At 50.0% G+C, this 13,555-nt stretch overlaps 1 protein-coding gene across 1 annotated transcript in view; it reads left to right on the top strand.

Annotated features, from left to right (window-relative positions):
- The first annotated feature begins 8,950 nt into the window (after positions 1-8,950).
- Positions 8,951-13,555, top strand: part of DENND6B (DENN domain containing 6B) — a 13,304-nt gene continuing 8,699 nt past the window's right edge. The window contains exon 1 of the mRNA XM_004380080.1: positions 8,951-9,151. Within this exon, the coding sequence (XP_004380137.1) occupies positions 8,951-9,151 (201 nt within the window). The remainder of the gene's footprint in view (positions 9,152-13,555) is intronic.

Genomic DNA, 13,555 nt, shown 5'->3' with positions numbered 1-13,555 from the left:
GGAGAGGTTGTGGAGAGACTGGAACACTTCTACACTGTTGGTAGGAATGTAAAATGGTACAACCACTTTAGAAATCAATTTGGCACTTCCTTAAAAAGCTATAAATAGAAGCACCATACGATCCAGCAATCCCACTCCTTGGAATATATCCTACAGAAATAAGAGCCGTCACACGAATAGATACATGCACACTCATGTTCATTGCAGTACTGTTCACAATAGTGAAAAGATGGAAACAACCTAGATGCCCATCAACAAACAAATGGACAAATTTTGGTATAGCCTCACAACGGAATACTATGCAACGATAAAGAACAACGATGAATCCGTGAAACATAACATGGAGGAATCTGGAGTACATTATGCTGAGTGAATTTAGTTAGTCACAGACAAATATTGTATAAGACTACTATTATAAGAATTCAAGAAAAGGTTTACACACAGAAGAAAACATTCTTTGATGTTTACGAGGGTGGGGAGGGAAGGTGAGGGTTATTCACTAACTAGATAGTAGACAAGAATTATCTTAGGTGAAGAGAAGGACAGCATGCACTACAGGGGAAATTAGCACAACTGGACTAAACCGAAGATAAGTTTTCCTCGATACAATCAAACACTTTGAGGGACAGAGTAGCAGAGGTGGGGGTCTGGGGACCATGGTTTCAGGGGACATCTAGGTCAATTGGCATAACAAAGTTTATTAAGAAAATGTTCTGCATCCTACTTTGGTGAGTGGTGTCTGGGGTGTCAAAAGCTAGCGAGCAGCCATCTAAGATGCATCAGTTGGTCCCAATCACCTGGAGTAAAGGAGAATGAAGAACACCAAAGACACAAGGTAAGTATTAGCCCAAGAGACAGAATGGACCACGTAAACCAGAGATTTCATCAGCCTGAGACCAGAAGAACTAGATGGTGCCTGGCTACCACCAATGACTGCCCTGACAGGGAACACAATAGAGAGTCCCTGATGGAGTAGGAGAAAAGTGGGGTGCAGAACTCAAATTCTAGTAAGAAGACCAGACTTAATGGTCTGAGACTGGAGAAATCCCAGAAAGCAGGCCCCTGGATTCTCTGTCTGCCCAGAACTAAAACAATTTCCAAGGCCAACTCTTCAGACAAAGATTGGACTGGACTGTGGGACATAAAATGATACTCATGAAGAGTGTACTTCTTAGCTCAAGTAGATACTGAGACTAAATGGGCAGCTTCTGTCCAGAGGTGAGATGAGAAGGCAGAGAGTGTTAGGAGCTGGTTGAATGGACATGGGAAATCCAGTGGAAAGAAGGAATGTGCTGTCACAGTATAGGGAGAGCAATTAGGGTCACATAACAATGTATCTATAAATTTTTGTATAAGAGACTAACTTGAAATGTAAACTTTCACTTAAACTACAACAATAAACAAAGAAAAAGTACAAAAATTTGAATAATAGTCACATTAACTGGTCTTCCCTGTAGGCGTATGGATATTATCCTATCACTGACAGCATTGCACTTCAGGATAGATCCTGAAATGTTCTTTTTGAAGATGAATACTATGCCATTTATCTTCAATTTGTCATTCCCGGCATGTAAACCATATGATTCTTTGATTCAAAATGGCCAATACAAGTCCATTTCAGCTCACTAATGCCTAGGATATCGATCTTTATGCATTCCATTTCATTTTTGACAACTTACAATTTTCCCAGATTCATACTTTGTACATTCCACTTTCCAATTATTAATGGATGTTTGCAGCTGTTTCTTCTCATTTTGGTTGTGTCACATCAGCAAATGAATTTCCCAAAATTGACACCATCCGTGTCAATAAGGTCGACTCTACTTTGAGGAGGCGGCTCTTCCCCAGTCATATTTTGAGTGCCTTCCAACCTGAGGGGCTCGTCTTCCAACACTATATTAGACAATGATTGGCTGCTATTCATAAGGTTTTCATGGGCCAATTTTTTCAGAAGTAGACTACCAGGTCCTTCTTCCTAGTCTGTCTTAGTCTGGAAGCTCCGCTGAAACCTGTCCACTATGGGTGACCCTGCTGGTATTGGAAATACTGGTGGCACAGCTTCCAGCATCACAGCAAGACGCAAGTCACCACAGTATGATGAACTGACAGGCAAGTGGCGGTGTGAGCTGGTGTAAATTGCCGTAATTTGATGGTTTGCTGTGGACTGGACTTTGCTTTTGGATGCAGACGTTCAAAGTTCCAACCAGAACAGAAGATATTCAGATCAAGGAACATGCCAGTCTCCTCAGAGTGCTGGTTTGATAGGGATGGGCAATTTAAGAGATCCATATTTATGCCTATTCCCAAGAAAGGTGATCCAACCAAATGCGGAAATTCTCGAACACTATCATTAATATTACATGCAAGTAAAATTTTGCTGAAGATCATTCGAAAGTGGCTATAGCAGTATATCCACATGGAACTGCCAGAAGTTCAAGCCAGATTCATAAGAGGATGTGGAACGAGGGATATCATTGCTGATGTCAGAAGGATCATGGCTGGAAGCAGAGAATACCAGAAAGATGTTTGCCTGTGTTTTATTGACTATGCAAAGGCATTAGACTGTGTGGATCTTAATAAATTATGGATAACATTGTGAAGAATGAGAATCCAGAACACTTAATTGTGCTCCTGAGGAACCTGTACATGACCAAGAGGCAGTTGTTTGAACAGAACAAGGGGATACTGTGTGGTTTAAAGTCAGGAAAGGTGTGTGTCAGGGTAGTATCCTTTCACCATACCTATTCAATCTGTATGCTGAGCAAATAATCCGAGAAGCTGAACTATATGAAGAAGAACGGGGCATCAGGATTGGAGGAAGACTCATTAACAACCTGCGTTACGCAGGTGACACAACCTTGCTTGCTGAAAGTGAAGAGGACTTGAAACACTTAACTGATGAAGATCAAAGACCACAGCTTTCAGTATGCATTACACCTCGACATAAAGAAAACAAAAATCCACACAGCTGGACCAATAAGCAACCTCATGATAAACGGAGAAAAGATTGAAGTTGTCAAGAATTTCATTTTACTTTGATTCATAATCAACACTCATGGAAGCAGCAGTCAAGAAATCAAAAGATGCATTGCACTGGGCAAATGTGCTGCAAAAAACGTCTTTAAAGAGTTGAAAAGCAAAGATAATCACCTTCAAGACTAAGGTGCGCCTGACCCAAGCCAAGGTGTTTTCAATCACCTCATATGCATGTGAAAGCTAGACGATGAATAAGGAAGACCAAAGAAGAATTGACGCCTTTGAATTATGGTGTTGGCAAAGAATATTGAATATACCATGAACTGCCAAAAGAACGAATAAATCTGTCTTGAAAGAAGTACAGCCAGAATGCTCCTTAGAAGCAAGGATGGCAAGATTACGTCTCACATACTTTGGACATGTTATTAGGAGGGAACAGTCCCTGGAGAAGGACATTATGCTAGGGAAAGTAGAGGGCCAGCGAAAAATAGGAAGACCCTCAACAAGATGGCTTGACACAGTGGCTGCAACAATGGGCTCAGCGATCAAGAGGATGGTGCAGGACCCGGCAGTGTCTCCTTCTGTTTACATAGGGTTGCTATGAGTCGAACCGACTCGACCACACCTAACAACAAAAACAACATTTAAAATAGGGGAAGATAAAGGCATGGAGTTGCGTCTTACAGGCTTTCATGGGTGTGCTTGAACTCAAAATGAGGGAGACAAGAGATGATCCCTACAGAATAGTTTCCTCTTTTCCTGGTGAGTCTAAGGAAGAAAGGGTGGGGGAAGATGCTGATAGGGTTATATGATTCAGTTGTGAGTGTTGATTGTTAACAGGGTTAATTGTTACCGTAAAAACTGTAACTGAAGAAGCAGTAACTGTGAAAGAGTGGACTAAGGGGGAGGCACTGCTGTGGCCGAACCTAAAGTCCCTTAAAGGTTTTGCTATGCTGATACCTCGTGAGGCTCAGAGCAAGGGAATAATCATCTCTCAGTTAAATTTTCTCAGAGGCCAGAAAGGGTGAAGACGAGAAAACTTTTGGAGAACCTGACCAGATCAGATGAACACCTCCAGTAGACCTGAATGGCTGGAACCTGAGTAACCTCACCCTGAGGACTCTGCCTTACTGAAGGACTAATTGTTAATGACTGTTTAGGACTGGTAAAATGATTGGGAAGGGGAAGTTAATCCTTCAGGTATGAAAGGGCCAATGGCTTGCAGAGCCAGGGGGTGGCCTGTGGTGCAGTGAATTACTTACTATGGCCCTTTTAGCCATGGTCTCATAACTTCCACCAAATGATTGGGTGAGGCTATGCAAATAAGGTGCTTGTGGCCCACCAAGGGGATTGGACAGCTTGCTAATAATGCAAATAATGTGCATGGCAGTCTTGTGGGGGTAGGGCCCCAGCTATAGGATTGGTCGGTGTCTTAGTCATCTAGTGCTGCTCTAACAGAAATACCACAAGTGGATGGCTTTAACAAAGAAAAGTTTGTTCTCTCACAGTCCAACAGGCTACAAGTCCAAACTCAGGGTGTCAGCAACAAGGGAACGCTTTCTCTGTCGGCTCTGGAGGAAGGTCCATGTCAACAATCTTCCCTTGGTCTGGGAGCTTCTCTGCGCAGGAACTTCAGGTCCAAAGGACGCACTCTGCTCCCAGCACTGCTTTCTTGGTGGTATGAGGTTCCCATGTGTCTCTGCTCACTTCTCTGTTTTACATCTCAAAACAGGCTTAAGACACTACCCAGTCTTGTAGACCTCATCAGTATAACCGCCGCTAATCCATCTTATTACATCATAGTGATAGAGTTTACTACACATAAGGAGATCACATCAGATTACAAAATGGTACACAATCATACAGTACTGGGAATTATGACTCGGCCAAATTGATACACACATTTTTTGGGGGGCACAATTAAATCCATGACAGTCAGTTTTGCCATCCCTCAAGGTTTAAAATGAGTCATCCCATAGGTGAAAAGGGGGGGCCTGACTACCATCAAGAAGAGATGGGAGTGTAGTGCATACTTTGGATCCAGGATCCCTGCACTGAGACTCTCCTAGACCCAAGAGACAGAGAGAACTGTAACACCAGAGGCAGCAGTACAGCAAGAAGCATTGGCAGAGAAATGGCAGCTGCAGCGGCAGCAGAACCAGGAGACCACGTGGCATGCTTCCCAGCCCATGGAGCGAGAAAGCTGAGCTGGGTCAGTTAGCAGTAGAGGCCAACGGCAGGGAGGCTGAAGGCAGAGAGGCCTGCATGGCTGAGAGGGGGCGTGTACGGCCACAAGGAAGTTTGTCCTCAGGGGCCAAGAGGTGTACGCTGGCTCCAGTGTAGCAGGTTTGTTCCGCTCTTATTAGGGATTGAATTGTGCCCCACAAAAATATGTGTTGTATATCCAAACCTCTGTACCTGTGGTTGTAGTCCCATTTGGGAATGGCTTTGTTATGTTAATGAGATAAGATTAGGGTAGGGCGTATATTGAGTCAACCTCTTTTGAGATATAGAAGAGATTAAACGAGGGAGCAGAGCAGAGATGGGGGAAGAGAGATGCCAAGCCACACAAAGATCGCCCAGGAGCAGAAGCTCAGAGACAAGGACCTTCTTCCAGAGTCAACAGAGACAGAAAGCCTTCCCTCAGAGCCAGCCCCCTGAATTCAGACTTCTAGCCTCCTAAACTTGCTTGTGAAAGCCACCCACTTGTGGCATTTCTGTCACAGCAGCACTAGGTGACTAAGACAGCACCCTTCAGTGCACTCTCAGCAGGTTTGTGCTGGCACTGCAGACTCTGCTGCAGGACCCCTTCCGCGCCTCTAGCTGTCTTCAGTCTTACAGCCCTTGACCCGTGTTACAGCTGTTTTAGGAAGTTCCTTGCCTCCTCTCTCTGCTTCTCCTCTCTTCTTGCCTCTCATGCCTTTTCTCTTTGTTTCTTCTGTCTGCCAAACTCTGTGTGCTTGGCTGCCTATATAAGCAAACTCCTGGTCAATTTTAAGGCATGGCCCTCCCACCATGGCCACGAACTGACCAATCCTCTCTTGGTTGGCCACCATCACTTCATTTGCATAAGTATATTGACCAATCCCTGCAAGGTATGTAAGATAGACTAGTCACAGGAGAAGCTGCTGCCCAGGGCCAGACAGAAAGTGTCAAACCATCAAGTTGTTTACGCTTCCCCAGGAAATGTCAGTCAACCTGGACAAAAGTAATGAACCCTCTGGGGTAGGAAACTAGGGCAAAGGTAAATCTTCAGGGCTTAGGGGGAAAATCTCCCAAGCTGTTTTTCCAAAGAACTAGGGCAAAAGGCCACATAAAGGAACTCATTTCAACACAGTGCTAGACTACTAGCCAAAAGGCTGGAGGTTTGAACCCACCCAGAGGCATCTCTGAAGAAAGACCTGTCTATCAGCTTCCGCAAAGTCACAGCCTTGAAAACCCTATGGAGCAGTTCTACTCGCACATATGGTATCGCCATGAGTTGGAATTGACTCGACAGCAACTAGCAACAACTCTGATACCTGCACCTGTCTTTGATGTTCATCTAAAAATAAGATGGATTGATGGATGGATGACAGATGGATACAAGATAAAGCAAACATAAAATATTAGTTGTAGATGGAGATTCTAGGTGGTAGGTAAATGGATGTATGTTGTACATTACATGCTGTATGTTTGAACATTTTCTTAATAAAATGTTTGAAAAAATTTGATGGCTCATCATTGTGTAACTGGTAGCATTTTCTCTATCTTTGTGGCTTATAAAATAATGGCATCTTAGGTTCAATGAAAAAAAAACCCCTTTTTTCGATGATCCACAATCAACACCTGTGGAAGCAGCAGTCAAGGAATCAGAAGATGCATTGCATTGGGCAAATCTGCTGCAAAAGACCTCTTTAAAGTGTTGAAAAGCAACGATGTTGCCTTGAAGACTAAGGTGCACCTGACCCAAGCCATGGTATTTTCAATTGCATCATATGCAAGCAAAAGCTAGACAATGAATAAGGAAGACCCAAGAAGAATTGACGCCTTTGAATTGTGGTATTGGCAAAGAATATTGAATATACCATGGACTGCCAAAAGAACAAACATCTGTCTTGGAAGAAGTACAGCCAGAACGCTCCTTAGAAGCAAGGATGGTGAGACTACGTCTTACATACTTTGGACATGTTATCAGGAGGGATCAGAACCTGGAGAAGGACATCATGCTTGGTAGAGGGTCAGCAAAAAAGAGGAAGACCCTCAACAAGATGGATTAACACAGTGGCTGCAACAATGGCCTCAAGCATAACAATGATTGTGAGCATGGCGCAGGACTGGGCAGCATTTAGTTCTGTGGTGCACAGGGTCGCTATGAGTCAGAACTGACTTGATGGCACCTAACAACAACCAAGTTCAATGAAATATGGTCATTATAAAGGGTAATACTTTTGTGGCTCACCAAATATCCATATACCCCACACTTCCCAGCCTCCCTTGCAGTTAGGATGGGACCATGTGACTAGTTTTGGCCAACGGACTGTAAGTATATAATTTATAGATCAAACAGTTAAAAGCCAGTGTCTCTGTTCCACTGCCAGTGACCTCAGAGGCCCCTCATCAGTCTATGCATGAGTGGAAAAGCCAAGATTTGGGAGTATCTGTTACTCCTGGTGGATCAGGGGTGAAGAGCTTGACTGCTAACCAAAAGGTCGGCAGTTGAAATCCACCAGCTGCTGCTTGGAAACCCTATGGGGTAGTTCTACTCTGTCCTGTGGAGTCGCTATGAGTCAGAATCGACTCGACGGTAACAGGTTTGGTTTGGTATGTGTTACTCCATAGCCTAGCCTAACTTACCTTGGAGTGGGGTGCTTCCACTGAAAAAAACCTAAAATATGTTGTACTGCCGTGATTAAGTTACTGTTTCTCAGCTCCAAACTCAGGCTTCTATACGCCGTTCTGTGGTGCTGGGCCAGCTGCTCCCTGTTAGGTTCTGCTAACAAGGGGCTCTAGAGGAAGCTTGCCAGGTGAGAGAGGGAGAAGGCTCTCTTCCAATCTGCTTTGTGTGGGTTTCCTCTTCCTGGGCTACTTCGCCGTGCTCCTTCACCGTGACAGTAAGTGAAAAATTGCATCGGGGGGAGATCGCATTGTACTTCTGGCCAGCGCTTGTTTCAACTAAGTCCTGGGACAGCCTGCAAGGCGCAGAGGGTAGCCCAGAAGGGGCACGGAAATGGCTGAGGGCGCTGGACCCCAAAGGCGAGAAGGGTGGATCTGGGAGCCTAGTGCACACACAGGTGACCCGAAGCCACTCCGACAAAGGCATCTGGGACGAAGCCTGCGTGGTCAGATACGCACCCAGGACCTGATACCCCTCTGTCAGCCCACCAAGACCAAGAGACAATCCCCGGGAAAAGAAGCGATGTAGAAGCCGCCTGGATCGCGAAAGAATATTCAGAAGTGGTCGGAAAAGCGTCTGATTGTTGGCGAAATAGGAGTCCAAAATACAGATTAAATTCAGTTATGAAAAGTTGTTTAAAATGCTGCCGGGCGGTGGAACCAGGCTGGAGCTGGGAAGGCGTGAGGGCCCTCCGCGGTCCCAGCGGTGAGAGAACCGGCCCCCGCTCCATCTCCCTGCTTCAGCCCCTCGCCTGCTGGTCGGGTCCCAGCGTAGACGCCGACCCCTACGGGCCCTGCCCCCGCTTCGTGGACTGCGCCCCTCGCCCAGCGCTGCCTCGCAGCCTCCCGAAGCCTGCCACCACCCCCGGAAGTCCTCCTGCGGGCCACCGGCCACTCTGGTCCGTGCGGGCACTTCTCGCTGGTGAATGGGCGGTGCCGTGTGGCGCGTGCTCCTCTAGCCGACAGGCGGCGCGCGAGGCGGCGAGAGGGCCGCTCTGGCCCGCGGCGCCGCACGACTGCTCCGAGGCGCGGCGCTCCTACGGGAGCTCTCCTGCCACCCTTGCTGCTCGCGTTTCCCCGGCAACGCGCCGCCGCCGCCATGGACGCGCTGTCCCGCGCCGGGCCTCGCCGGGTTCGCCGCGGCCTTGGCGCGCCGCCCCCCGAGTCGGACCCCGCGGTCGCCCCGCCGTCCTCGGGCCGCGCGGCACGTGCTCCGAAGCTGCCCTGGGCGCGCTTCTCCGCCTGGCTGGAGTGCGTGTGCGTGGTCACTTTCGACCTGGAGCTGGGCCAGGCTCTGGAGGTGAGCCGGCGGGCGGGCCGGGGAGTGGGTGGGCCGGGGAGGACCAGGCCTCCACCTCCGTCTGTCCCGCCCCCACATGGCAGCCTGTGAGTCGTCCCCGGAGGCAGGCCCAACCACACTGTCTTCCTGCCTCGTTGGGGGCCCCCAGCGGCGCCCCTCTGCACACGTTGTACCCCCCGGGAAGATCACCCCCCATGCCCTTTACCCCCACCTGCCTCGGAAGAACGTCTCTGAAATGCTACACTTGTCACCTGCTCCTGAAACGGCTCCATGCTTAGGGCTCCAGGAGCGACCACCCCCACCCCCGCCCAGCACAGGAACGAATGTCAAGTTGTTAAGACTTGGTTTCCGTTTTCACACTGTCGGGAGGAGAGTGGGGCTCTGTGCTTTGAAGGAACAAAGTGATAAACTTGATTTTTCCCACAAAAAACTGTCTCTCTACCCCCTCCCTGTTCCCAGTAATGGTACCCTCAGTTGCCCCAGCCAGAATCCCAAGAGTCACCCTAGACCCCTCCTTTCCTCCACCCCACCTCCCATCACGGCCAAGGCTGTCTGCTTGACCGGCAACAGTGACCTCTGACCTGTTTGTCTCTCGGCTGCTACCATCACATGCAGGTGACCCCTCCCTGCCTGCTGTCACATCCCACAGTCCAGGCTCCCCAGGCTGGTCCTCTGCCCCCATCCTCATGTTCCGTGGGTCTCAGCCTTGTGTGCAGCCTTGCAGACACACCAGGCATCTTTGTTCCGTGGCTGTGCCCAGTGCGACCAGGCTACAGGCCTTCAATGTGGTCTTCCCACTGCCTGCAAGGCTCTGCCCAGCCCCACTGCAAGTGGTCAAGTCTCTTCCTTTGGGTGCAGATGAAAATGCTGCATCTCAAGGAGGCCCCACAGTCCCCTTTAGTATGGTTTTCTGTACCTTGCAAGGGCCATACCACAAACGGGGGGCTGACTCGCTGTCAGAAGGAACTTTCTGAAAGCCCAAGAGATTTAGTGAGCACCATTGTGCAGGGTGAGGCTGCACCGTCATCCTCAGGATAGCTGCCTGGCCGTCTCCATGGCTGGGACACACAGAGGCCTCCTACGCCCCAGGTAGCTCCAAGGTGCCTAGAAGCCCCACGTCTGCTACACGGAAATACTAGCTCTCAGCAGGACTTCTGTACCTGGTCCTGTGCCAAGCTCTCTCTGTGGAGGTCTCCTCCCTCCACTACCCCATGCACCTCCCCCTGAGGCACCCGCTCTTCCTAACACTCCTGTTGGCAGAGGGGACCCAGAGCCCAGAGAGGTGAAGGAATCTGTCCAGGGTCATACAGCTCACAGGTGGCCACCCCAGAGTCCACTTTCACTTCTGCATTATGCTGCCAGATTGTTCCCTGGCAAATCCCAGGCAGTGTTTCCGCGTGCTTACAGAACTGGCCTGTGCAGTTTTGTGGAGTATAACCATTCACAAAGCCAGCGCTAGGCACCATCTGATGCAGGCTGTGTCTGACTGGGCTCCCTGAGCCTTTCCTCAGTGCATGGCTTAGGGGCTGTGCCGGGCAAGTGCAGCACTGGCGACCCGGGGCCACCTCTGAAATGCAAAAATTGGGCCGTTGAATCCCTCGGGAAGGGAAGTGTGACCACCCTTCCCTCACAGAGAGCCTCTTCCCTCCTTGCCCTCAAGATCATCAGGAAGAAACGGTGGGCGTTTCGCCCTGCACACACTTACTCCTGGCTCAGCACCGCCTCCCCTCCCCCCCCCACTACTGGGTGCTGGAACAAGAATAAGAATGGAAAACCCAGGGACCTGCCTGCCAGAAACACCAGCTGTTTGACTGACGGAAGCTCAGAGGAAGGGGATGTGGCCCAGTGGGCAGATGGGCATCAGAAACAGTGGCCAGAGGAATGGGGAGTTGGCTGAGTCTTGGAGACGGCGGATAGGGCAGGGGGAGCTATTTCAGGTAACTGTGCCTCCCAAAACAGCCAGCGTAGAACAGCAGGGAGTTGTCCACTTGCTCAGTTGCTCACTCCTCCTGTGTTAGAGAGATGCACAGGCGAGGGTAGAGCACAGCGCCCCCAGGACGTGTGGGAGCCACAGCAGATGGTGCATTTGGAGTGGATGGCGTGAGGCAGGGAGGGGTGGTGGAGAGCAGGTGGGCGAGTCTTGCATGGAGGGGTGAGTGGAGCTTGCCGGGTCAAGTGAGGAGTTGCGGCCAGGGTCTGCCATCACAGCTATTAAAAGGATCGCCTTTTGATATCCCTGCTAAAGCTGGAGCGCCCCAGAGCCTCATGGACCATGGCGTCTGGCCTCCCAGGGCAGCAGCTCAGGACCCCTTTACAGTTCTGAAAATGATTGAGGGCCCAAGGACCTCGTGTGGGTTACATCTGTTCCCATTTACTGTATTGGAAATTAAAACTGAGATTTTTAAAACGTTCTTTTTAGAAAATAATGAACACCTTATGTTTTAACGCGGCACGTATTTATGAGAACAACGGTATCTTCCAAAGAAAAGAATTTGGTGAGCAGTGGCACTGCTTTAATCGGTTGCCTTCAAGTTCACTCCGACTCATGGCAACATCACGTGTATCAGAGTAGAACTGTGCTACGTAGGGTTTCAGTGGCTGATTTTTCAAAAGTAGATCGCTAGGCCTTTCTTCCGAGACACCTCTGAGTGGACTAGAACCACCAACCTTCTGGTTAGCAGCTGGGCACATTCACTGCTTGCACCACCCAGGATCCCAGCATTGCTTTACCTCTTTGCAAATCTAATTAATGTCTGACCCTATAGAAGACAGCCAGGTCCGCCTGCCAGTGTCTGCACCAGTCTGTGGTGACAGGACCACCATCGTCTCTGGGACACCACTCCACACGCTAGCAGGAAAGGGTAGCGGGAAAGGCGACCAGCATATGAAAGTAGTTCTGACCTCGTGGACCCCTGAGAGGTCAGGGGCCCCTGGGTACCCTAAAAATGGCATGATGGAGGCGTCTGACCTCCTCATCTAACTTCATGAGGGGGAAGGAGAATCACTATCAGTATCAACAGCCCAAGGTTGATTCCTGCGGCGGTCAGACATGCCACCACCCTGCAGCCTTTTTACCAATTCTGACACCAGCTATCACTCCCACGACACTCTTTACTTCTCTGCTGAGTTTGATAACTCATTGCAGTGGCCACACAGAACTCATAGACCGTACTCACAGTTACGGGGTTTATTAGGGAAGTAACAAGTTACAGTTCAGGCTCAGGAACGCTCAGGATACAGTTCTTCCATCAGGACAGCCTCCTCTCAGCCATGCTGAAGGCGGGTCTCTCTCTGGCCCTCGGCCCCTCAGCCTAGCCTCTGCCCTGCTCAGGCAAGTGTTACAGAGCTCTTTCAGCTCTGCTGATGAGTGTCCAGAGGCACCCCACTCCGTCAGGAAGCCTCAGCCCAAAGCCAGTCAGCTCTAGCTCCATGGATCAGCAAACCTAGCTCCACCAAGTGCCCAGAGGCGCTGTACTCCACCGGCAAGCCTCCTGCCCAAAGGCGCACAGCTTTCTCACTTGGTGGCCAGGGAAGCCCACCGCACCATCTCTTTCTGGTCTCCTGGTTCTCCTGCCGCTGTTTCTCTGCCGCTGCTTCTTGCCGTCTTTGGTGTTACAGCTCTCCCTCTGCCCTGGTTTGGCTGCCTCTGCCGCCTTTCTCTGTCTTCTGTGTTACAGCTCCTCTCTCTCTGAGTCTCTGTCTCTGTGTCCCGTTAAGCCTAGAGGGATAGCAAAACTAACCAATCCCCTAATTAGGGTTCCATGCACCTTATTTGCATTATTAGCAAGCTATCCAATCCCCTTGGTTGGCCACAAGCACCTCATTTGCATAGTCCTGCCTAGTCATTTAGAAAGACCGTGGCTAGAAGGGCCATATTAAGTAATTCACTGTCGTACCTGACCATGCGTTGAGAACCACTGTCCTAGTGGCAGCTTCGCAGACCACCAGGTCCAAGAGCAGCAGCCAGAGCAGGTGGCTCCAGTGGCAGGAGTTTGCTCTGTGTGGGGACAAGACGCCCCAACCCCGACCTTGGGCAGAGCACAGCCTGACCTTCTCGGCCTGGGGGGTGCACTCGCCACCCTCCGCTGCCCCCGCCTCTTTGTGAGGCTGTGCTCCACCCTCTCCCCTCCACAGGCATGCCCATCCTGGTCACCCAGCCTCCCACCGCAGTCTCACAGGGCTCCAGGGTCTGCTCAGAATCCTGACCTGGGCCCCATGGCCCTGCCCTGGCCGCAGGACCCACCGGTGCTTGGCCCTCCTCCATGTGTGCTAGGTGGTCTTGTGGCCCATCTGCTTGCCGGGTCTCGGCCCTCCTCCATGTGTGCTAGGTGGTCTTATGGCCCGTCTGCCTGCTGGGTCTCGGCCCTCCTCCATGTGTGCTAGGTGGTCTTGTGGCCCGTCTGC

Source organism: Trichechus manatus, unplaced genomic scaffold (genome assembly GCF_000243295.1).
Source record: "Trichechus manatus latirostris isolate Lorelei unplaced genomic scaffold, TriManLat1.0 scaffold00069, whole genome shotgun sequence".
NCBI classification, from domain to species: Eukaryota; Metazoa; Chordata; class Mammalia; order Sirenia; family Trichechidae; genus Trichechus; species Trichechus manatus.
Note: the sequence above shows the minus strand (reverse complement) of the source record. Positions and strands in the feature narration are given on the sequence as shown.